This window comes from Psammomys obesus, unplaced genomic scaffold (assembly GCF_907164565.1).
Source record: "Psammomys obesus unplaced genomic scaffold, mPsaObe1.curated_primary_1811, whole genome shotgun sequence".
NCBI lineage: Eukaryota > Metazoa > Chordata > Mammalia > Rodentia > Muridae > Psammomys > Psammomys obesus.
In genome coordinates, this window is record NW_026596046.1 from 23,953,884 (window position 1) to 23,981,000 (window position 27,117).

The window sequence follows — 27,117 nt, forward strand, 5'->3', positions numbered from 1 at the left end:
GAGAAGTCTACGATGTCACTGGAGGCACACTGCAGACGCTTGCAGGACGTGAAAAATACTACAAGCTCGTGCTAAGTTAAATAACCAAGAGGGTGAGATAGTGAGTCACTGGTGTGAGAATTTAGGGAACAGAGATGAGTGCAAAGGCAAAAAGTCAGAGTCTCCAGAAAGGTTGGGCTTGGGTAAAACCTGGAAGGCTGGGCAGGATTTGTTAGAAGGAATGTAAGGAAGAGGTCATGCTATAATGAGAGTGGGCCACCCTAGCGTGAAAGATTGAAAATCATGCACAGGACTTAGCAGAAATTAACAAGGCATAGTCTGATGCCTTGTTAACACTTAGGTGTACAACCTCCAAATTTCCACAGGGGACCAGAAAGTAAATGTTCATCTTTTAAGAGGTTTTCTGAAAATGTTCTATTACTCACAGTTCTTCTCCCATTCCCCTAAGAAAGGGGAACCAAGCTTCTCCACAGCCTTGGGTCAGTGCTTTTATATTTGAATAACCAAAAGTATGTTAATGTATTCTGATGAAAAAGCAAAGCAAAGCAGAACAAAAGAGAAACCACCAGGACATCCTAAGTAATTCTGAACTGGAAGCGTACAACAACAACGTGCCAGCTGTAATAGTTTCTTTGAAAATAAAATTGTATCTTTCTCTACAAATATTTTGGTTAGAAAGAAGATATACTTATTAAAATGGTATGAATGGAAACGTACACTTAATTTTTTTCTTGAACATGTTCCTATGAAGGAAGTCGGCTTAATATATGTTTCCTCTTAAAAGTTAGGAGTTCAGTGTTGATTAGTTCAAAAGTGTTGACAAATGAACCATAAATGGTCATGATTTTTTATTAATATGAGTCCTGTATTTCCAAGTGTTGGGCACTGTTAAGGTAGTCTAATATCTGAATATTTATGATGCAGATTCCTTTCTATTGTAACTGTCTGAACCTGGTACAGATCACACCACTAATTAGCAGTTCAGCTTCTGATCATGTACATCAGCTCTAGGCACGTGAATACCCACAGATGTCGATACTGAGGCGTAGGGCCAGGGAAAGTGAATTTAGTAGCAGTACACAGAATTTAAAAAAATAAATAGTTTAAATCCGCAGTCCTGATCTCCATCTGGAACTTGTGGCCGTAAATGCAACTACTTATGTAACGTATTTCTTCACAGAAATCTCAACTGTAACTGTCAGAATCCTGCCGTACTTTCTGCCACTGAGACTCACACATCAAACCTAGGCCTGATGAAATCATGCCCATCCCAGCTAATGGTAGAGTCATGTTTTCTTTGAGGCAATAGGAGTCATGCTTGAGTCATCCCTTCTTGTTCAATTCCTCCGCTTTCTCTGTCTACAGTTGTATCCAAGATACAATCTTCACAACTATTACTTTAGTTCAAACAATAATCTCTTGCCAATTCTTGCAATACCATTCTAACTGGTGTCTCCAGTCCTACTTTGACTCCCATAAAGTCAAGATTTCCCAATGCAGCAGCCTTAGTAAGCCATGATTTCACATCTGCATGCATTCCTTCAGTGTTTTCGTCTCTTGATGAATTAAATACAGCATCAATACAATGGCACCAAACTGTTTATACGCTAGACCTTTTGGTCACTTTGCTTTATGCCAGTCTGCTCTGAGCCATGTGCGGTCTTTACTATCCCACATAATCCCCTCGCCATTCTTCAACAACTGCCAGACAGATTTGTGCTTCATTATCTTTGTACCAGTCATTCCCTCTGTTTCAATTTACAAAGTATTCATATAGTTTATTACTTCACCCTTTTGGTTTTTGCCCAAATGATATCCTTTTACTGGAAGATTCCATATCCAACCTTTCAAATTCTCAGCCCATCCTCAGAATACGTTTTTTTTTCCTTTCTTGCTTTATTTTTCACCATTTTATTTATTTAAAAAAACAGATAAACAATATTATTTCAGTTTTGCTTATTTTTATTTATTGTTGATCTCCCAACAGTACAATACAATCTCTATGAAATTAAATAAATTTTATTCTGATTGCTGGAACTATTCCTAAAAAATTATAAGCTTTAAAGGCTTAGTTTGTTTGATGAGATGAGATGATTTATGTAAGTCCAAGTAGATTGACAGTGAAGAATACAGCAGCAAGACAGTCATGTTAAAGACTTGTTAAGCCTACACTTGTGTGTTGGTTGGGAGGGAGCTAAGGTATAGGGTTTTATCTAGCATTTCTGTCACTGTGACAAACTATCTGAGGGGAAATATATATATATAATATAATCTATGCATTTATACATAAAATATATTTCACACACACATATTCTTCAAAATTGTTTCATTCCTGTGAAGAAACACCATGACCAAGGCAACTCTTATAAAGAAAAATTTAATTGGGGTCTTGCTTACAGTTCAGAGTTTTAGTCAGTTATCATCATGGCAGAGAGGGTGGCAAGTAGACATGGAATTGGAGAAGTAGCTGAGTGTCCTGCAAACAGAGAGAGACTTGTCTTGACACTGGCTTTTGAAACCTCAGGGCCCATGCTTAGTGATACGCTTCTGCCAACAGGGCTACATCTACTCCAACAATGCAACACTTCCTAAACCTTCAAAAAGTGCTGCTCCTTGATAACTTAGCCTTCAAATAGATGAGCCTTCAGAATTTGAGCCTTTTAGTGGTACATTTCATATCCAATTACAACAGAGTTTCTCAGTATATGAACCGTATTGAACTTTCACTCTACAGAGTTCAAAGCTGGTCATGGGGTAATAGAAATTCGATTATGGTTGTGGACCAGTATCTCAGCTGTGATTATAGAAGGTTGGTATTAAGTATACTCTATGCCTAGATGATGGAAAATAGTGATTAATACATACCTTTCTGTCACTGGCCTATCGGAGCAAAATAGTGAACAGTGAAGAGATTAAAATCTATCACCGAATGATCATTGAGGCTCCTGAAAACATGAGAATTGTCAGTCACCTCTCATAGGATGTGGGTTTCCCTAAGCCTTCTGAACAAGCTTACTCTATTGACAGTCCAGTGTTCTTTTCACCACAGCAGGAACTGTGTAATTATATTAGGTTTCATTGAGAGCATGGTGAAAGAGACATATATTTACTTTTAATTTTATACTGGTTTCCTGATTTTTCACATATTAGTTATACAAATGGAGAGAACATGTTTATGGCCCCTTTACATCTTATGATTGGGCCATAACTCCCAAACACGAACATTTTTTGTAAATTCGTTACCAGGCACCATTTCTTAAGGATGAGAATGGTTAAAAAATATACCATTCAAGCCTAAAATTTATTGCAATACCATGTGTATGACCTTGTTAAAATAAAGTTGATTTTTTTCTCCAATAAACATTTCTTAATTATTTATTAGGAATGAGAGTTAGAATAAGTATGCCAGCACATACCAGTGGCTTGTGAATGTATACTGATCTACTGTAAAAAAATGAAACTTTGGGCTGTGAGTCCAGCCTTTAATGGCTGAGCCATCACCTCTCACTGGTAAGAGGTGACATATCTTTATGTAAGATAAAGACTTTAGCGTGGGGCCAGGGAAATGGTTGAAAAGTTGAGTGCTTCCTAAGCAAATAGAAGGACCCAAGTTCATATTCCTAGCACTCACATAAAAGCTGCCTATAGCTCTCTAGGGAGATGAATTTTCCAATATTACTGGGCCATAAAGCATTTTGAAGAAAGAGAGATGATTTTTGTTAATGTACATGGAGACAAAAGAAATACAGCATTATGCATAGTACTGATGAAAATATGTTCTCTAAATTTGCGTGAGTAATGAACAACTAAAATGACACAGAAGAGAGTAAGAATTACGTTTTTGTAAGTGGATAGTAATAAAATTGGGGTTATGAGATTAAGGCGTACATTAATGTCAACTAGAGGGTGTTTACAAACAAAGAGTTCTGTGCTCCACACAAAGCCAATACAGTAAATCTGTAAAAAGTGTAGAGCAGGGGTAGGCATTCTAGAGATATTTCAGATTGACTGATTGATTTTGGAGACAAGGTTTCTCTGTGTAGCTATTTGTAACTCACTCTATAGACCAGGCTGGCCTCAAACTCAGAAATGTGCCTGTCTCTGTCTCCTGAGTGCTGGGATTAGAAGGGTGTGCTACCACCGCCTGGCTGTTTCTTAAAAATGCTATCTTATTGAAGTTGTTGGAAGACATGTCTTGGTGGAGTTATACTCACACTTACATTTACATCGTGGCAGAGAGAAAGTGATGCATGACCTGCCGTGGTTTCAGGTGACAGTCAATGTGCTCTACCAGGCAGTGGCAATTTTGAGGGATAGGAAGTGGCAGAGCTAGGAGCTACTTCAGTAGTGGAATTCGGGGTGGGTATTGGATGGAAGACAGCCTAACCGTTCATTCTGGTGGTTGTGTCAGTGATGCTGTGAACCAGACTGGCAAACACAGGATGGGTAGGCCGTGAGTAAGTTGGGCCCCTGCTCAATCAGTCACTTGTCTTCTTGCTGGGATGGAATGCAAATTAAGTCTATCTGCATCCACCTCCACAGGATACAGTTCAGGGTGGCACATACGGTGGCCGAAGCAGGGGTGGCTGGTCGCACTGCAGTCACATTTAGAAAGCATAGAAGCGAATATACCAGGACTCAGCTGACTTTTTCCTTCTTTTTTAGACCAGGACCTTAGCTCGTGTTATGGTGCTGCCTTCAGTTAAGGCTGGTCTTTTTAGCACAGCCTAATCCAGTTGTTCCCTCACAGGCAAGCCCAGATACTTATATCCTGACAATACCAGATCCTGTGAACTTAATAATTTTAACTATTGCACCTGCCAGAGTTCCAGAAATCACATTGAATGTAGTTTAGAGTAGACAGTGAGAAAACAGAGGTCCATAAGAGTGAACAGACTGGTCTGAGGTCGCAAACTGGTGGGCTGGGCTTACTTGGCTAAAAGTACCGGTCTGCTTAGCTGGCACATCTTTACACTTTCTCAGTTAAGCTCCTCACCTGGAAACTGACTACAAGGATATGAAGACCAGTTTTGTGCAGATGGAATGCATTAACATAGACTAAGCACCCAACAGTAAAAATTTCCTTACTGCGTTAAAAACATAATAGAAATATGATTTAGGTTGTAAAAATAGAGTTTTGGATCAGAGTTCAAGACAAAACCCTATGACAGTTATTTCAGCAGAAACAAAAATTGAACAAAGTCCTCTTGCGTCCAATCAGTCTGCTAGTAATTGCTGGAGACAGGAGTCTCCATTATTAGTCAGTGTATGGTGGATTTACATTTTAATGTGCTCCAACCCTGTATTTACATGGGATTATAAAATCATACAAATCATAAAAAAGTAGGTACACATCACTTTTCATAGAAAGAATAAAATACTGAAAATGCAATATATATATATATATATGAAAATGGATAAATTCAGAGCACAAGATTTTGTGTCGCTGAAATTTAATACAAAGTAATGAGTGTTTTGTAGATTACAAGCTTCTGTGCTTCTGCCGTAGGTTTTATGCCTGTTTATGAGACTTACTGCTTCGCTGTACTCAGCAACAGTATCTAGGGTACTGACCGTTATGCTTAGCTTTAGCTGTCAACTTGACATAAGCCCAGAGTCAGGAAGAGGGAACCTCAACTGCTCATTCATGTAGGAGGGCCCTGGCCTACTGTGAGTGGTGCTGCCTGATCTGTAGGCAAGCTGGCCCAGGATGTATCAAAAACACACGGAGCCTTAAAGCAAGCTGGGAAGCATCATTTCTCAGTCATCTCCTCTTCAGTTGCTGCCTCTAGATTCCTGCCTTTATTCCCTGCCTTGGCTTCCGCTGATGAGAAACCTGTAAACCAAATAAAGCCTGTTTTTTTTTTTTGTTTTGTTTTGTTTTGTTTTTTTACCACAGCAACAGAAAATAAGCCAGAACACTATTAAGCAAAAACACTATATAATACACATTATGGTTATGACGTTTGCATATGTTTTTTTTCTAAGCTTGTGACACCAAGGAAACTTTTTTCTTTTAGTTTCCTTGTTATTTAATGTTTATGTTTAATCTCTCTAAGTACATTTCTTTTTTTGTTTGTATTTTATTTTTTTCTTATCAGTTACATTTTATTAACTCTGTACCCCAGCCATGTCCCGATCCCTCATTCCCTCCCAGTCCCTCCCTCCCTCCCTCCTCTCCACCGTGCCCCTTTCCAAGTCCACTGATAGGGGGGACCTCCTCCCCATTCATCTGATCCTGTTTTATCAGGTATCTTCAGGACTGGCTGCAAAGCTCTCCTATGTGGCCTAACAGGACTGCTCCTCCCTTGGGGGGTGGGGAGGCCAAAGAGCCAGTCATTGAGTATTTAAGGCTGTCAGAAAACAGAGTCAATGTTTTCAACAAGGGGGCCTTAGCTATCAGCCTTATCAATTTTATTTAGCACAGCAGAAAACTGAGATGCAGAGAGAGAAACATTTGCAAGGCTACCTTGATTTGTTTAAAACCACTGGTGATAAAATTAAGGCCCATGTCATCTGACTCCTTAAATGAATGTGTTTGCAATTTCGCATCCCTCAAAGCTGCAAGCAGCTTCTCATGAGTAAAAGCCTACATTATTAGCGGAACAGATTTAAGTAGCTGTCCAGTAAATGCGTGTTGAGGGGGTAGTGTAATACCAGAGATGGTGTTTGAATGATAGTCTCTGTTTTGTTTTAAATTAAATTTACTCAGGATAGATCGGACAAGTCTCTGCCCTACCCATAAGCAGGCACACACTGAGAGTCACATGGTTGTTACTTTTAACAAGAAGCAGCAGAGGGCTGTCAGCTGATGGAGGAAGGATAAAATGTAAGAGCCAGAAATGCTCTGGTCTGCCCATAACCCCTCTCTGGAATGTCAAAAATACAAAGTTTCCCAGTGGGTTGGCCCAGTGACCTCCATATACAAAGGTCTTTTCTTTCTAGAACCAAGTTGCCATCACCATCTCCTTGTTTCTGATTCATTCACTCACTCATGCATGCATGCGCGCGCGCACACACACACACACACACACACACACACACACACACATATTTTTCTTTTTAAATCCCTGTCAGTGTATAAGACCATACGTTGCTTTTTCCACAGTCTGAAGATGACACTCGGCCATATGTTAAAATGTAAAATCTTCATTCTTGGGAGCCACCTACTTTGCAAACCTCCGGACAGGCAGATTATTGAATAACCCATGACTGCCCTTCATCTGGTTAGATCTCTAAAGAGATCATAAGACATCTTTAACAAGCGTAGAGGCTCAAAGAGTTCTGAATGACCACAGAAGGCTTTTCTTCCTCCTTTGTCATGAAATGTCATGTTCCACCCTAAACAGTATCAAAGGAAATCATTATTTGTATCAGGCATTAAAAAAGAAAAAGAAAAACGTTTGTGTGTTGGGGTCACTTAGGAAAAAGGAAAGTTCATCTGTGGGTTGTGTGTCATATGAAGAATGCTTTACCCTTCTCTTTCATTGACAGGATGACGATGGGAAACTTTTTTTTTTAAATTTTTCTGTGGTGCAACCTATGTAAGACATTTTTGGATAGTCATGTGCTTGTCCTGATGAAATGCTGCTCTCCAGCACACAATCATAAGGAGAGACTCGGATACCAAGGCAAGAGTCTTCAGTTTCTATCACTTCTCATGAGATGTTTAGGAAACTGTACATTCCTTAATAGCAATGTGAAAACAACCTACTAAGCATTCATTACCTTGCGTTAAGCTTCACTAGCAGAAAATCTTGTGCTCTAAGTTTATGTAAGGTATTTTTGAGGTTATGTTGGTATCCATTTTTTAAAAAATAGGCTGCATTTTCAGTGTTTTATTTTTTCTATGAGAAGAGACACATACCTACTTTGTTCTGATTTATAGTAATTTTATGTTTCTGCGTAAATAAGAGTTTAGGGCTCATAAAATTAAAATCCACCCTTCATTGACTAATGGGGACTCCTGTCTCTAGCAATCATCATAGACAGTATTGAAGGAATAGGATTTTGTTTACTTTTTTGTCTGTGCTGAAGTACCTGTAATAGTGTTTTGTCTTAAACTCTGATCCAAAACTCTGCTTTTAGAACCTACTTTATATTTCTGTTAGGTTTTTAACATAGTAAAGAAAATTTGACTGTTGGGTGCTTAGTTTATGCTTAATGTATTCCATCTGCCTAAAACTGGTCTTCATATTCTTGTAGACACTTCGTAGGCCTCAGTTGAGAAAGTGTAAGAAACTTGCCAGTACTCATTTGGAAGATTTTCAGAGCAAAACAAATTCCAGCTGACTGCAACTAATTCCCAAACCAATCTACAGAGTCCCAGGGCTAAACAATAGGTCGAGTTTGGGGGAGTTTTGTGAAAGAGAAGAAGGAAGGATTGAGGGATTTGGAAGGATCAAGGACACCACAAGAAAACCTAGAGAGTAAAGTAACTGGGATCAATGGGGGCTCACAGAGACTGAACCACCAACCAGAGAGCTTGCATGAACCAGACCTAGACCAGTACACATACGTAACAGATGTGCATTTTGGCCATCATGTGGGTCCCCTAAAAATGGGAGTAGAGACTATCTCTGACTCTGTTCCCTGCCTTTGGGTCCCTTTCCCCTACCTGACATGCTTTGTCTGACCTCTGCTGTTACTTGAGGTGCCAGGAGGGGTTGATAACCCCTAGGGGAGCCCCTTCTTGAAAAGAAGTAAAGGGAGGAATGGGGAAAGGGCACATGAGGGCAGGACTTGGTGGAGACAGGAGAGGGGCTGGTATCAAGCCATAAAGTGATTAAATAAAAAAATCTGTAAACAACAACAAAATTTTTTTTTAAACAAAAGAAAATGATCTTTTGCAATATCAGGTGTTTCTTTAACTGATGCATTCTAGACTACTTAATGAAGAGACTTGAGTTCACTGTTTAACTGTAAGGACAAAGACCAGAAACTGGCACACATTTTATAGATGTCCAGGATTTGTAAAATTGGTTTGAGTTGGCTGTTTCTTTAACATAAATCTGCAGTCAAGATAGCACAAGAGTGTGGTTTAGAAGCTGAAAGTACTTGATGTTAGTGAACAGACCTGGCTTTGGATCCAGACAGCTGAGGCTTAAATTCTCACTCTGTAAGCTTACCATCTGTTTAATTTGATAAAGCTACACAGACATTCCAAGTCTCAATTTTCTCTTTTTGAAGTGTGGAAAATGGCTGTGAGTATAGCCTTGTGGTACAGTGTTTACCTAACACTCTTGAGAACCTGGATGTGATCCTGATCTCCACAGTATCGGTAATGATGAGGAACTAAACAGTGAGGATAGTAGTTGTGCTTTAATGGTCATTTATGCAAATCATATTTTGATGCACAGTAAACACGCAGAGTGTGCTAACTAGTTTCATTACCTTTGATGGAAATATATTTTGGATGTCTATCATACTACATTCTTTATTTGTTAATCTGTCTTTCCACTAAAATATAAGCTCGGGAGAGCAGGGAGTTTTCATAGCAACATCATTATGTATCAAGTGTTCAGAGCACTGTTGTCCAATACAATGACCTGTGTTGATTCAAATATTCTATATTGGTAGTATATAATGTAGCAGTCACTAGGTAAAATTGTTTAGTTTTTTAATTAGCTCTTTTTAATAAGTTAAAGACGTAGTACATAAACTAATGGATTTTATTACTGCTTGTTAGTTGAACACTGCTTTTAATCCATGACTGTGTCTGTTTCTTTCAATAGATGAGTTGAGCCTTTCACGTTGTTACTAACAGCTATTTGATATTCCCATATTTACTTATTTATTTATTTTTCCATTCTTGGTTCTTCTGTTCATTTGGAAGATTTCTGGTTTACTCTGCTGAACATGACTGATCCCTTACCAATTACCCACCTATTCCTCAAACAAATTGTATTATTTCCTATGTGCTCACTAATGAGTATGTTTTTCTTCTTTGTGTACATTGAATTTTTTTAAATATTCCCTTTTGAATATCTTTTCCAGTGTTGGCCTGATTGACATGATTGCCTTAATCTGTGCTCATCTTGAAATGGTTTTAAATTTCTGTCAATTTTAAGAGATAACCTTCTTGTGCATTGCAACTTTGTTTGGTAATTTGTTTCCCCTGGGGATAATCGCTTCCATGGCTGTTCATTTTAATAATTAGACCTTTGTTGTAAAACACTTGCAAATAAAAAAATAAAACAATATGCAGTAAGATCAGTCGGACCTAAAAATCTATTTTAGCTTTTACTGTTCTGTTTGTTTGTTCCTTTGGCATATTTACAGAATGTTGTAGTGGCTTATTCTCCAGTCATGTCTACTAGGGGATTTTAAATTCCTCTTGGATTTGAATTTTTCTCTAGTTACTGAAAATTTGCTGCTAATTTTTTTGAGTGCATTTCCTATTCTTTTAGTCTTTGCCAGATCCGTTTTCTACCACACGTATTTTGAGATTCTGTATCTTTAATACATTCAATAGTTCTTGGGGAGCTTTGTCACATTCATTAATTTCATCTTTCTATAAGTCTTAATGTTTTTTTTCCAATTTTCACTTTTTTTCCCTGAAATTAGACCTTTTGTTTGATCTTCTCTGTTGAACATGCCTCCAACTGTTCTTTATTTGATTGACCTATTCTTATTTTTTCATTTCCAAATTTTGTATTTGGTTCCTTTTTTTTTTTTTTTTTTTTTTTTGTAGTTTGAATATCCTTTCCTGAAATTGCCCTCTAAATACTTGATATTTAAATTTCTTCTCCATGTTACGGTTTTAGCTACTTTTGTACCTTCCTTATCTAGGTCCTAATTTTCATCATTTATTTGCTTCCTTGAGCTCTCTTTGCAGTCAACTGATCTTTTTCAAAAGTAGGACTGTGAGCTCTTTTTCTAGCATTTCATGCATCTCATTTTCTTTGGCTTCCAGTGCTGAGAAGTTGGGAGATTGTGGGAATGTCATAGTGAATTGTTTCATTCATTTCTGTTTCATGCTTCTGTTAGAGGAATTTCTTATTTTTTTTCCTAGTCTTTCCTTTGTTTTTATTTTTATTTTATTTTTATGTTAGGTCTCTGGCGAGGCGTCTTTAAGTTTATTATTCTATAATGCTATTTAAAGGGGAAACCCACCACAGTGGCTGATTTAATAGCAGTCTCAATCTTAGTTTCATTAGAAGATAATATGTTCTCTTGCTAATGTTCTGATAGAGTTCAGAGACAGTGTTTATAGGGTTTCGGTTAAAGGGCTATATTTTGTAGTGGCTTTAGAGGTGAGGGTATCGATATTTAAGAGTTGGATGAGAAGAGACTGTGGAAGAGGGGAAGTTAGAGTAATAATAAGAAAGAAATTGCACACAACAGAGTTATGGGAATTACTAGAGAAAATAGTTTAGAGTAGGTATAGAAAAGAAAGGACAGTCATAAAATATCTTTTGAAACTGAGATCTAGATAAAAAAACAATAGTAGCACAATTAATAAAAGTGTAAAACAATAATGATAGTAATGATGATGATGATGATGATGATGATAATTAAATAGTTCTAAAGTGAAACAGGAGATGGCATTATGACTGTAGCTGGCAAGATGTGGTTTCTCCCTCACCTTGTCTTGTCTCTTGAATCAGACTTCATAGGTGGTTAGAGAGATTTATAGTGTCAATAATTCAAACAATTATGTCAGTTTGCAAATGCGAAAAGTTTGTATGGCTGAAGTTCATTTTCTGCTAAAATTCCCAGTATGTGACACTTGCTATCAAATTGCAATTTTGTCTCTGGTGTTTTTTATTTTATTTTTTTCATTTTTATTTTTAAATTTTTATTTATTACAATTTATTCACTTTGTATCCCAGCTGTAGCTCCCTCCCTCATTCATTCCCTCCCAATCCCGCCTTCCCTCCCTCATTTCTTCCCATGCCCCTTCCTCAGTCCACTGATGGAGGAGATCCTCATCCCCTTCCTTCTGACCCTAGTCTTCTGTGGTCTTGTAAGGCTGCCCCCACCCCCACCCCAGGGGGAGGTGATCAAAGAACCAGTCCCTGAGTTCATGTCAGAGACAGTCCTTGTTCCCATTACTAGGGAACCCACTTGGAGACTGAGCTGCCATGGGCTACATCTTTGGAGGGGTTCTAGGTTATTGTCATGTGTGGTCCTTGAACCAAAAAAAATACAAAATAATAAAAATAAAAATAAAGTCACCACCGTTTTGAGGATCATTCTTTTTGTCAAAACTTTCTGTGGCTGAGGATTTGAAAGAGTTTGGAAGACCCACTTGCCTGTGTTTACCTTCTATGGAGCCCGTCTGAATACCATACCAAGTTGGGTAGCTTGTCTAGGCATGGCAGGGGTATAGGATGGCAATCGCTGACAAGTTTTCAGGTTAGGTCTTACACTTCTGATGCTTTCTCCAGTCTGTTCTGCTCGAGCCTTGTGGTGCTCACTGGGGCTCTTCACTGAGTTCTGCATGCAGCTTGCTGCAAGCTTTGCTGCTCATCCAGGCAATGGGCAGGAGTGGGTTTGTGAGAGTAGAGTTCTTCTCGGCTACAAACAGCGCTGTCATACTGCCACTCCACAGCTCTCTGTACTCTGTACACCTTCCCTTGCAAAATATATTCTACTTCTGGTTTAGGTTTCTGAAACCTGGACTGTTTTTTCCTGTCTCTGACATGGTTGGTTGCCTGTGAATTCACTTCCCAAGCAGCTACAGCTGAATTTGCCAGGGTCAGGCAGTGTGGCCCTGCTGGAACACTGGATTGGCTGCTGTTTTGTGGGTAAAGTTTACTACCAAGGTTTACTTCTGTCTTTCATAGCTCTTTCTCTTATAGGAGAAGGATCTATTATTTCTGTATTAATATTTTTTTCATCAAATCTCACAGACAAAGCTTCTAATTGGTCACCTTAACCTGAACTCCAAAGAAGACCATATATAGTTGTTGAGCATTTGAAATGTAGCTAACTACCACAGATTGAATTTTAAATTTTATTCATCTTTAGTTAATTTAATGTAAATAACCATATACACCTACTATGGTACTTTATAAGCAGAGTTATAGATGAGTAAACTATACACAACACTTTCTTAATAACTATTTCATAATTTTTCACATTTATTTACTTATTTTGTGTACATACATGTGCACACACAAACACACAAGCACACATACTACAGCATACTTGTGGAGGTCAGAAGACATGTTGTAGGAATTGGTTTTCTCCTTTTACCATGGAGGTTCTGGGGATGAGAACTCGTGTCTTTAGGCCAAGTAGCAAGAACCTTTAACTGCTGAGCCATCTTACAGGTCCAATTTAAAAAAAAAAAAAATCAACTATTTCTTTAAAATGAAGTTTCCTTCTGGCTGCAAATATTACATAACATAACTACATAATTATATTTTTATCCACTCTTTAAAGATTAGCAGCAAAACTATTATATCACCTGTTGATCTGGGGGGGCACTATGAAGCTCCAGTGTAGTATACAATTATGATTCCAATTTTAATAACTTTCTGAATTTTTCTTTTTTCTTTTTGTTTTGGTGACAGGTCAAGAAAGATTTGGAAACATGACAAGAGTCTATTACCGAGAAGCTATGGGAGCATTTATTGTCTTCGATGTCACCAGGCCAGCCACATTTGAAGCAGTGGCAAAGTGGAAAAATGATTTGGACTCAAAATTAACTCTCCCTAATGGTAAGCCAGTGTCAGTGGTTTTACTGGCCAACAAATGTGACCAGGGGAAGGATGTGCTTGTGAACAACGGACTCAAGATGGACCAGTTCTGCAAGGAGCATGGTTTCGTAGGATGGTTTGAAACATCAGCCAAGGTAATGCCATATTAAACAATAGGGATAATGGAATAAGATTCACGAAGAACCTGACACAGAACCATTATCATTATCACAGTGATAATAGTGTTTCCGTCCAATGATTTAGAGTTAGAAAATTGCTTTGCTCTGTTTCGTAGCAGGCTAATGAGTGGGCAGGGCAGAAATTATTATTTTCTATTTAAGATGATTATGATTAATGAAGCAAAACCATTTGTACGTGGTCACATTGATCATAGTTTAAAACTGCGCACAACTTTTATGAGCTTACTTTACAAACAGGCATGTTTTACGAACCTTCTTGCACTTAGTCCTTACAGCATCATATAATTTCATAGGAAATGAAAGAAATGGATATAATACTCCATGTCATTGTCTTATTCTTAGAGTCACAATGTGACTATTAAATGCCTTCACTTGCATGTCAGGAGTTACGCTCTGTCATATGAATAAAGAGATGACGATAATTTAGGACCACCACACTGGGAATACCAGAATAGTAGTGCAAGAGAAAGAATAGTATGGAAGTGGAGAACACGGCCTAGCTTGGTACTCCTGGTTCTTCTGAGAGACTGGGGATACCAGGACTGAGAGCATACGCAAGGCTTTAAGACCCAGGAAACTTTGTGGTACAAAAGAACATCACACTTAAAGCCGCGCCTCGCATTCGTGTGTGCATCTGCCCTTCAAACCATCTCTTCAAAGACTAAATTTAAAGGAAGGAAAATGATCTTTACTAAATCAGATTTTCTTTGCCATCTGTCTGAATGAATGCTCACTGTGGATTTTCTAGATAACATATGATTGTTCCCTCACTCATATCAACCTCTATCAAATTTCCTGGTTTACACTTACTGTTTTAAAGTAATTATTAAAAATTTGTACTTCTGGTTTTAAGCTAACACTTACATGTGTGATTTCCTCAGAAGCTCAGTCCATCTTAATCTGTCTATTTACTCTCACGATGGCTGTTTTATGCCTTCCTGTGACCATATATAATCTTCATAATATGATTTCACCATAGAAGTTTGGAGTCCTGCCATCTGCACTCATGCTAACATGAACTGACATGTTAGCTGACATGCTAACAGGGTTCGCCTAGTGCATTTCTGGTGCCTGTTGTCAGAGTCTTATACCTTTGGGATTTGATTTCTCACCATCTTTTTCTTCTTCTTCTTCTTTAGATTGATTCATTTTATTGTATTTGTCTTTTATGGTTAATTTCTTTCATGACCAGTGATGTTCCTTTTCTAGGGCTTGGGTAGTTTCCCTTTAGATATATTTTTTAATTATTTTTTATTTTTTAATATTAATTATAGTTTATTCACTTTGTATCCCAGCTGTGGCCTCCCCCCTTATTCCTTCTCAATCCCACTCTCCCTTCTTCATCTCCTCTCATTCCCCTCTCCAAGTCAACTGATAAGGGAGGTCCTCCTCCCCTTCCATCTGACTCTATCTTATTAGGTCTCACCAGGACTGGCTCCATTGCTCTCCTCTATGGCCTGGCAAGGCTGCTCCCCCTTTGGGGGGGGGGTCAAAGAGCCAGCCACTGAGTTCATATCAGAGACAGTCTCTGTTCGTTTTACTAGGGAACCAACTTGGATACTGAGCTGCCATGGGCTACATCTGAGCAGGGGTTGTAGGTTATCTCCATGAATGGTCCTTGTTTGGAGTATCAGTCTCACAAAGACCCCTGTGCCCGGAATTTTGGGGTTGCTCTCCTTGTGGAACTTCGGCCCTCTCCACGTCCCATCTCTCCCTTCTTTCATAGGATTCTCTGCACTCTGCCCAAAGTTTGGTTAAGAGTCTCAGCATCTGCTTTGATATACTGCTGGGTAGAGTCTTTCAGAAGCTCTCTGTCATAGGCCCCTATCCTTGGAAGAAGGAGAAAACAGGAAACAGGACAGGAGCCTCTCACCATCTTCTGAAGTCTTGTAATCATTTTGGAAATGTGGGTTTCCCAGATACATTATGAATGATTCCACTGTATCACACACACACACACACACACACACACACACACACACACACAGACAGAGAGAGACAGAGACAGACAGACACACACACACACACACACACACACACACACACTCCTACTGATTGTTGCCATAGCCCATAGACCATCTGCTAGTCTGGGTTTCACTGTCCATATTTGGCTCCAAGGCACACACAGGCTGCACCATTCTAAGAGAAGTTCTTCTGTATCTCAGTTTTGGTTTTTTTTTTTTTTTTTTTTTTTTTCTTTCCTTGCTCCATTTTGCTCTTAAAGTGTGGTGCTTCAGGTACAGCTGTAAGGTAAGGCAATGTAGCTGGGGAACAATGAGCATGTTGTAGCTGTGTAATAGTGAAGATGAGTCAGATCCACAGAGCAAAACCTCCAGTGTTTTTTGTTCTGGTTTCCCTTTACTCCTAGCCTTGCTCCTGACAGATTTCCTCTACTATTTCCTGTCTATGCATAATGACTCTGGGCTCATAGCTCTAAGATTGTTCTAGGATCAATAGGTGCATTGGGAAGCAGCTATTTTAAGTTAAAAGCTCCTCAGTTAAGGTTAAAAGTAAATATGCCTGTGGATGCCTTCTGCTGAGAGAATGAATGTGCTTGAGTGTGCACCGGCTGTCATGATATTTATTGCAGGAGAAGAGTGAGCATTTCACACTGTGGCGCTTTTTGTTATTTTAGTAAATGCTAAACACATTTATTATCTTTAGGGATCTTTGTTTTTAGCTCAGCTATGCGCAGGAAAAACCTACAATTCTTTTGTTTTGCTTTGCCTTTTTCTTTCTTTCTTATTTATTTATTCATTTAGACAAGGCTGGCTTCAAACTCACTCTGCAGCCAAGGGTTACCTTGCATTATTGGTCTTTCTGCCATGACATCCTGAGCCCTGAGATTACAAGCATGCACCGCCACACATGGCTTTATGAGGTGTTAGGGATTGGACTGAATTCAAAGCTTTGTGTATTTTACACAAACACCCATAATATGCTGTGTATAATAGTTTTACTACGTTTCTTTATTGTGGTGTGTGTGTGTGTGTGTGTGTTGTGGGTTCACACATGTGGAAGTCAAAGGAGTCTATTCTTTCCTTTCACTATGTGGGTTCCAGGAAAGGAAGATTGTCAGGCTCAGCAGCAAGTTCCATCACCCACTGTATCATCTCACTTGTTCCTATTTTCCTCTATTGCTTCTTCCGTAAAAAGGACACAATCTTATGACCTAAATTCCATGAATTAAATGGAGTAGGAAGTGAGAAAATAGATGACAGGGGTAAAATGCAGAATCCGCTCCCCCCCCCCTTTTTCCCTAGAGTGGGATAACAGAAAAGACTTTGTCTTTGGGATATAGTGATTCTGCACACTCTGCATCACTCTTTGAATATCCTCGTATCTAACCAGCTGGAATTGGGCTGCTCATATGATAATGTGGCTTACCATAAGTCTGGTTAAAAGATCAAGATCATGCTGTCTCTCCTCCAGGAGTTCCTAGACTTTACTCTCCTATGTGTTCTGAATCGACATTGACAATTTCTAAACTTTATTTCATAACTTGTTTTTTTTTTTTTTAAAAAAAAAAGATTTACTTATTTTTCTTATGTGTATCTGTGTGCCACACGTGTGTAGATGTAGGTACTTGTGGAGGCCAAAAGGGGGCATTGGATCCCCTGGAGATGGAGTTGCAGGCAGTTTTGAGCAACCTGAGAATCAAACTCTTATCCTCTGGTAGAGCAGGAAGATCGCATAACCACTGAGCCATCTCTCCAGACCTGTCATTTGTAAACTTTGTACAAAAAGTTTTGTGTAACGACCCACTCTATTATTTGTAAGACTTTATGGGGTAGCCATTATTATCATTCAAAGAAACTGAACCGTCGGTGACCACTCTAAGGTTGTACAGTTATTTTATTTAAATGTAATAATATTTATACTTAATTACAGTGACATTTAAAAATTTAAGACATACCGTATAGTCTCATACTGTGCCATAAAAACAACAACAACAACAACAACGTATTTGTTGTTGTTTTGTATCTTCCTTTTTCTTCTATGAGGTGACTATGCCAAATGGCTTGTTTTGCACCATGTTAAACACTTAAACAAAGCAGTGGGACTGCTGGCCTCGAATTATGCTTTTGCTGTTGTAAAGGGAAAGTTTCCTGTGTATCATTAAATTTAGTGAGCTCTTTTATTATTTTTTTAAGCTGTTCTGAAGCTGGTATGGAGAGCAGTTAAGATTGGTGAGTTTTCTGAAGCTGCTTAAAGGGTAGTATCACACATCATTTATTTTACAGGCATCTAGAAAATAAACAGTTATAAAACATGCATTTATACACACTGGAATTGCATAGATAATTGCACTTGGGTATGGGTAAATAGTTATTCTCATTTCTTTTTTAATGAGTTGAGCATAACACATTATTTTTACATCTTTTTCTATTAAATCAAGTAATAAGCCATCTCTGATTCTTTCTATTTTCCAAATGTCAAAATGTGAAAAAGGAACCTTGATAGTCACTTGTGTATTCATTGATGAGCACAATTTGTGTCATATGACTTTTTTTGCAGGATCTGTGTTATGAATGGTTTACCCTAAGCACATAGTGTGTTCAAAGAATCATGATTATTATTTTTTTTTAACGAGGCCCTAAGGAAAATAAATTAGTTTACACATTCAGCTCCTGTGGCTTTAGATGGAGTCTAGGACGCAGGTAGACTGGCTTATCTGGCAATTTCTTTTAACCTGGTTGTACCTTTAAACATGTCTTTTTACTGCTTATGGTTGATGGTTGGAGCTCTTAGAACTTAGGATCGTAAAAGAATGAGAACCATTTGAAATCTAAAATCAGAGTGAAGCTTAAAGGAACTTGTGGGTATGTTTAATAGTAGTGATTGGTTCCATAATGACTACCCGTCTGTATTATCACCATCTGAATAATTACTTCTGACAGGTTCTTAATGCCTCACTTGAAAAATGGGAATATTTTCCTGAGTTGGAGAGTGGCTTAAGCCTGAGTCACAAACTCAAGCTTACAGATCAGCATAAAATAATAACTTATTATTTTTTACATAATTAGTTCTCTAAATATACTCTAGCTCTGGGGTAATGATTTGCTCGATACCCTGATATTCCATTTCGGGGGAGTAGAGAGAGAGAGTGCTAGAGAGTTTAAGCATGGCTTGGTGTCCAGAAGGCACAGGGTTGCACCTATCACTCTGTCCTTCATGGTTCAAGATTGTATGACTCTGCATTCTCACATTTAAAAAATTATGATGTCCCACCTTGAGACTTTGTTCACAGGAGCCTAGTTTATGGGCTGTATGCTGAAAACTCACCCCAAACTGGGATTGTTTTGATTTCATCCCTTCCTAGACCAATAATCTCCATGAGGCTCTAATCTATTAGTGATTAATATTCAAACAACTTAGCAATTGTCAGTAAACTATTACCTGTGGGCCAAATATAGCCCCCCTCTATATTAACATAAGCTTCCATTAAAGCAGAGCTGTGCTCCTGGTCTAGGCCCTATTGATGCCTGCTTTTCTGGTTGACTGCAGAACACTTACACAAGAGGCCTTGTAGACTGCAAACCCTGAACTGTCCTTTTACTCTTTAAAGCTTTCCATGTTTTATAGTAAGAACAACCTCTGTTTTCCAAGTACGATGGGACTGTTTTTACATGAAATACTGTTACTGGTTTCCTTCAGACAAGTTTATAAAGAAGTATGTGTTAATTTTCCATTTTAAGATGAAGACTTAGCTTAAATTGTAAATGGCTAGCCAAGGTACTCAGGGTTGGCATATTATAAAGTTAGGATTTCAATATAGGTATGCTAACATCCCAGCTTAGTCACCCAAGCACCACACTCTGCTACCTTATAGCTTTCCTCTTTTGTGCCCTTTTATAAGTACTTGCTGAGCAACTGATAATTTCTGATAGTAAAGTAGGAATTTGTTCACCAGAAGATTAAGGTCTAATGAGAAAGACATATGTAATGAAAATCAGCCTTTCTTTCATTATGACAAAGTACCTGACAGAAACACATTGGAAAGGAAAAGGGTCTACATATATTTCTCAGCCCGTGGTTTCAGAGCTTTCAATCCATGGTCCTTTAACTATGGTGATGCTGACGTGTGAACTAGGAAAGACAGAAGTGAAGAGAGATTGGGAGAGGTTAAGGGAGAATGGCAAAGAGAGAAGAAAAGAAAGAATAGGAAAAGAAGAAGAAGGCCAAGAAGAAGGGAAACAAAGACAAAATATACTCTTCTAGGTTAAACTCTTCATGACCTACTTAACCTAAGTATTTTCCTTCTTTAAGACCTCTTACCAACTTCTAATAATACCATCAAATTATGAATCAGGATGAGGATTTACCACAGAGGTAGATGATTTGTCTAACAATTGAAAAATCTCCGTAGTGTAAAAAACAAACAAAAGCCAGACATTTTCCAAAGAATCTAAATTGGAGGTCTCCACTGGGTCCATTCCCTAGGAGATCAGGGAACCCTGCAATAGAGGGGAAAGAAAGATTGTAGAAAGAATGGAGGACACCAGGAGAACATATCTCACTGAGTCAACCAAACAGGGCTCCCATGGGGTCACAGAGACTGAACTGGCAAGCAAGGGTCCTGCTTAGTTTTATATCAGGTCCCCTGAATAGATGTTACCCTGTTAACTTGGAGGTTTTGAGGGACTTCTAACAGTGGGAGTGGGTGTATCCGAATCTTTTGTCTACTATTGAAACTCTTTTTCTCCAATTGTGTTGCCTCATTCAGCCTCGATATAGGGGCTTTTGCCTTGCTGATTGCATCTTATTTTGTCCTGTTTGTTATCTTTTGGGGCCTGCTTTTTTCTGAAGAGGAAATGGAAAGGTAATGCATTTGAGGGAGAGGAGAGGTGGGGGTGGGGCTAGCTAGGAGGAATGGAAGAAGGGGAAACAGGTCCAGATGTATTGTATGAGAGAAGAATCTATTTTCAATTAAAAAATACATCGTGAAACAAAACAAAACGAAAATCTTCTTGCAGTGGATGGCAACTTGTCAATATGCAGGGACTAAGAAAGTTTGCAGTGCTGAGCCCTAAATGGGACATCTATATTTTTCCTCTTCTCCCAAATCTCAGGAGTCATGACAGGAGATGGGACAGAAAATTCTAAGACATGGAGATAGTGGATGAAAATACAGCAAAATAATATTTTCTAGACACAACATAGCAGCTGCACTCAGAGGTCGTGACAGCATGTACAAGACCTGTGTAAGATCAAGCCAGAACAAATCTCAGTGTGGAGATTGAAGGTGGCCATGAACTCTTTCTTCTTGATTAGAAAATATTGGCAATTGATGGCTTTCAGAAGAGGAAGAGTCCATTTTCTTAAAGGGTTTGGCTCCTGAGTGGCCACCCATGCTCCAGTAGATGGCCTTACACCTGTGCCCATACAACAGCACTAAGCAGACTCAGTGGCTTTATTTTATTAATTTTTATTTTTTTTAAAAATCACATAGAATTCGGGAGAGAATGGTGGGGACATGGGGGAATAGAGGAAGAACTGGTGAAAAGAATAGGGATGGACTTGATTGAAACACATTATATTTAAGTATAAAATTTTCAAACAGAGTACGTAAAAGAATACACCCCCATGAAATCATTGCACCCAAATTCCAAAGGCTTCCCTGACAAACCAATCAGCCAAATCATGGACTGCTCTGTAGCTACTCCCTGGTGCCTTCATTTTCTTAAGTCTTCTTTGTAACACATTAAAAAAAAATACTTGGACATGGGGATTTCAGAAGGGAAAAAAATGCTTAGCTAGTGTATGATTTGGGGAGAGGAGTGAGTATTAGAATTGGAGAGGAGAGAACAGGGAAGTTCTTTTAAGCAAAACTCAAAGAACTTTGCCAAAAACCTTTTAGAAGGCTCCATAGTCCCTCTCCTTCCCCTTGGAGAGTCACTGTATGGGTTTAGAGATGGTTCTGATGGGAAAGAGTTCACTTTGAGAAACAAAGAAAAAACAAAGGCCACAAGCTAGTGAGCTTATCTAGAGGAAGGCTGGAGCTGACTCTCTGTAAGAATTGGATTTACTTTTCGTTTTGTCTGCATGTGTGTGGTGAGCGTGTGTGTGTGTGTGTGTGTGTGTGTGTGTGTGTGTGTTTGGCTGCAAAAGTGTGCATAGGGGAGTGTATATGCACATACACACATGCGTGTGGAGGCCTGAAGTCAATGTCGGGTATCTTTTGCAATCGCTTTCCCCATTTATTGGGTTGGCGTCTCTCTCACTCCAGCCAGTCTCACTAACCAGCTTGCCTAGATGAGCCTCTGCCTCTCTCTCCTAAGTACTGGTATTATAAGAGGCTCTTCATACCTGCCATGATTTTATGGGTGTTCTGGGGATCTGAACTCCGTTCTTTATGTTTGCAACACAAGTGGCTTATCTCCTCACCTATCTCTCTAGCCACTCAAAATTCTATTCTGTTAGTCTTTTCCCAACTCAACATCATAATTGTTTCCAATTTTTATTGTTTATATTTTTTTAAAGAGCAAAAGACCTATGCACTTCTTTTGGACTGAAGATGCTCTTGAGGCTCCACTTAGTTCAATCTTCATCTGAAACACAAAATTCCTTCTTCATAAAACTGTAGGTAATGAGAAGAGGCCATACAATTTAAGGTGTTAGGGATGAAAACACTGCTTGAGTGCATCCTCGTGTAGGTTATAAACAAATTTTGAACTCTAGTATTCACCACATTGCACATCCCCTGATCCAAGGAATGATCAAATACAACCTGAATTTGTTTCTGGGTTGTGGTTTCTGGCTGGATATCTATCTCCAGGTGCAATTTCTTTCCACTCTTTAGACTTACACTTTTTTCTGAATCTATGCTTTCATACCACCGAGAGATCTCAAATTAGACATGTCTGGACCTCAGTGCTTCTCTATCAACACCATCATCTTGTTGGGAGGCCTCTCACATGTAGAGAGCTAAACTAGTTTTTACTACAGCCTGTTATTCAGTCTGTAGCATCCCCTTTCCTGAGCAGCAAAAACTCCCATAGACATCCTCCTACCTGCCTCCCAGAGCTTTTTTTAATTTTTAATTTTTTAACTTATGCTAACTTGGATGAAGTCCTTTCTTAGTGTTTGTATTTCTTCTGCTTGGAAGCATATACTTCCTGCCCTTAAGCATCCAGTTCTCTTCCTTCAGGATTCAGCTTGATATTCAAGATTAATGACCACAGGTAATCTCTTCCTTCACTTTAGACTTTGTGGAATGATTATTTTCATGAGCTTGGGCCTTACCCTCATCTGTAATTGTCCCTGTTTGTAACCCAATACAGTGGCTCCTACAGAGAAGGTGATCACTTTGTCAGAAGCTATTGAATAGAACAACACTGTTTACTGTCCTTCAAGGACACTTTCGGAAGATTCGTCTATTGTATTATTTTCTCCCCACCCTTTGGAGAACTCTGCAGAAGAGAAAAAAAATCAAATTACTTCTGTATTTCCCAGAAGGACTCTACAGAATGCAGGAACTTTCATCTAGAAAACTCTTCAGATACTTTGCACAATAAGGAGATTACTGCTGTGCCCTGCTGAGTGGATAGAGACGCAGAGGAGAAATGAAGGTGAAGGAGATCTCTTCCTCCTTTAATGCCCTCCACCTAAACTAGAATTGCAAACTCTAGTAATGCTACTTAGAATTCCATAAGTACCTGCCATTAGTCCTTGAATCTGATCACATAGTGTATTCCATCTTTTCCCCTTAACTTATTTTCTTTTGCATGTTCATCTTATCTCTTCCTGGTACTGTCATTTCAGCCATACAAAATGGTTATCTTGTTTGTCTGTTTTTAATAATGAGCAGAGTTCTAAGGAAGCTTTATAAAATTTCTTCAACACATTTGCCCATTTATTTTATTTATATGGATGTGCGCTTCCTTGCCCGAGTTTCTGTGTACTTCATGTAAATAGGAGTCTGAGAGGAGCAAAAGTAGACATCAAATCTCTTAGGACTGGAGCTACAGGCAGTTGTGGGCCACAGTCTTGATGCTAAGAACTGAGTTGAGGCCTTCTACAAAGCAGTAAGCACCCTAAGTCATCCCTACAGCCCCAGGAAAGCTTTTCAGTGATGTTTATTGGACATATCAAGCCTCAGCTTCAGATCTAGGCCACTGATAATGTCCTCTGAGTGAGTTTGAAGAGGCTTGCACATCAGGCTCATCCAGGGAGATTGTTGCAATTGCTGGTGCTCTGGTCTAACTTTTAGAAATAATTTCAGGGAAAGACAGTGCTTTTGGAAAACATTGCTTTGGTAATTTTTATTTGAATAATAAATAACATTTGTTGTGCTAATATTTATTCATTCTCAAAACATTCTAAGAATTTTTGCTTTGTCCCCAGGTGGGCATTTTGCTAAGTACCGAGATTATGAACATTAAAGGCAGTTTCTCTGAATCAAAAAGCTCCCAGTGTCCTAGGAGAAAGTGTTTAAAAACAATTCCAGTACAGTGTGAAGTTTGATTTTTTTTTTTTAATGTCCACTCCATAAGAGCCGTGAGAGAATTTACTTGTAAAACTACTACCTATATCTTGGTGAAGCAGCTTCCTTTCAGTTTTGCAAGGGCCACTAAGTGTAAGGAGGCATGAAGGGAAGACTCAGGCGATAGTCCTCTTAGGAGAACTTTTTCATTGCTGCAAAGTGGAACCTTCGGAATGACATTTAGGAACCCAGGGATTGCTTAAAGGCACTCAAGCTTTTAATCATTATTTTTAAAGAGTGCTCTTTTCCCCCCCATTTGTCTACTTGATGACTTTACAGCCTAATCCTAGCCCCTCTTTCTTCTCCCGGTCCCACCATCATGCCTCCTCCCATTCCCTCTCTCTTTCTCAGAGAAGGAGAGGCCCCTAAGGGGTCCCAACCCATCAAGTAGCAGCAGGCCTAAGCACATCTTCTCCCACTGTAGCCAGACATGGCAGGCCAGCTAGGGGAAAGGAATCCAAAGGCAGGCAACAGAGTCAGAGATAGCATGAGGTAGACCTAGACCCCCTCCACATATGTAGCATATGTGCAGCTTGGTCATCATGTGGGTCCAATAACAATGAGAGTAGGGGCTGTCTCTGACTCCCTTGCCTGCCTTTGGATCCCTTTCCCTTAGCTAGGCTGCTTTGTCTGGCTTCAGTGAGAGAGTATGCGCTTAGTCCTGCTGAGACTTGATGTTCCTGGATAGGTTGGTACCCATGGAAGGCCTCCTTTTCCTTGAGAATAAGGGGAAGTGAGGGAGGAGTGTTGTAAGGGCGGGAATTCGAGGAGGGGAGAGAAGGGGCTGTGATCAGGCCGTAAAGTGATTACATTAATTAATTAATTAATTAAGAAAATAATATGCTGCTGCTGCTACTAAAGTTATCTATGTACATTGTTAGAAAATTGTCACTACAAGCCACAAAGAATTCTAATATTAGTGAAACTTTTTTAATGCATGCTTTCTTTTAAAGAGACTTTTCCCTATGTGATTCAGCTATTCATTTTACCAATTCCTCACCATCCTTCATGAGGCACAACAGATGCTGGAGGAGTTAATTTATTTACATGCAATCGTGTCTAGCTTGTGGCAAAGTCAGACTTAGAACGCAAGCAGCTCTTTTTATTCAAATTTCATATTCTGTTTTCTCCCCATGACTATGGATATAAATAGAAGCTTTCTACAATTTTTCTTAATCTCTGAGATACATACTTATCTCATACTTATCTGTTGTAGTAGATGGCTTCTTGTGCACATCTGTTTCCTCTCCAGCTACCCCAAATCTTCCCAGTGGTTCTGCCTCTGCTTTTACTTGAATCATTAAATAATGACTATGTCTGATATGATTTAACATGACAGTGTTATTTCCTTATGTAGTTTGAAATTCGGGGTTATCCTAAGTAAAACTTTAATCTTCTCAAAAATTCTCCCAGATACTGATTAGTCTGTTGAGAACAGCTTTTGTCTGATAGAGTCCATCCCAGGCTCTTCTCTTTCCTACCTCCTGTTTGCTTCGAATGCTCCGTAGACCAATCACAGAGCTCAGAATCCTGAAACTTTCTTTTGTCCTTTCTTCATCCTTTCTATGAGGTTGCCTTTGCTCTTCCACTGAATGGCTTGCCTGCTGGTTTTCTGGAGGCCTGCATTATGACCTCATGTCTTTGGAACATAGGCTTCTGACTCTGATAGCTTCAAGTATTCATTTTCTAAGCCTCACACAATTTTAGTTCTTTTTTCCTTTCCTATGGGAAAGCCTAGCTACACTACTACATACCAGTCTCTGGAGGGCTCATAACTTTTGATTCCCAGATGTGTTGAAGCTGTTTTCCATTGTCTGTCACATTTCAGGATCATTAATTTAAGCCTGGTACTCTGTAATGTCAGAAATTTTTGCTGTTTGTGACTGTTGCTCATTTATGTTTCTGGACTCTGAGTTATTTTACCTTGGAAATTTATATTGTTAAACTATTTCTTTGAGAGTTTTTACCCTTTTTTTTCTTTGTTCTTTATGATTTTCCTGATTTTATATAACTTTATTTAAGCCTATGAACTTTTCATTTTTTCCACATAATTTTAATGCTTTACAAGGGGGTTTATTGTGTTTATTTTGATTAAGCTTTCTATTCTTTATATTTTTTTTCTTGGTTTTTCGAGACAGGGCTTCTCTGTGTAACAGAGCCCTTGGCTGTCCTGGATTCACTTTATAAACCAAGTGGCCTCAAACTCACAAAGATCTGCCTGCCTCTAACTTTCTATTTTTTTTATTATTATTTTTAGGCTATTTGGAGGATATAAGTACATTTGATTCAGACTGTAGATGTTACAGATACTGTTCGTATTTTATGGAGAAGGAATAGAAGGCTACATTTTTCAGTCTGTCCCTCTGATTTCAGCTACTCTTAAAATGCGATTCTAGGGATGGTTGGATTCTGAGGCCTGAAGCTTCTCTCGTCTGTATCTCTCTCTGCATGAGCTTTAGACTATGTCATCCACATGTTAACTAATACATTACCAATATTCCATCACTTCCAAGTTTCTAAAACTATGTCAAGATCTTATAAATGCACATTTTTCTTATTCTCTAAGTCGTTAAAATGTTATTTAATGTATTTTATTATTCTCATATAATTTTTGACGAATATTGGTAAGTCATTAAAATGTTATTTAACGTATTTTATTATTCTCATATAATTATTCACGAATATTGGTAAAGAAAATAAATGGGCACGTTCTCTTGTCCTGCCATCCTTAACTGGAATGTGTGTGTGGTCTTTGTCGACTTGCTGATTGCTTACTTATTCC

At 38.7% G+C, this 27,117-nt stretch overlaps 1 protein-coding gene across 1 annotated transcript in view; it reads left to right on the forward strand.

Moving 5' to 3' along the window:
- The window catches only part of Rab38 (RAB38, member RAS oncogene family), a 62,480-nt gene that overhangs the window by 13,519 nt on the left and 21,844 nt on the right, over positions 1–27,117 (forward strand). Inside the window, exon 2 of the mRNA XM_055623392.1 lies at positions 13,524–13,804. Within this exon, the coding sequence (XP_055479367.1) occupies positions 13,524–13,804 (281 nt within the window). The remainder of the gene's footprint in view (positions 1–13,523; positions 13,805–27,117) is intronic.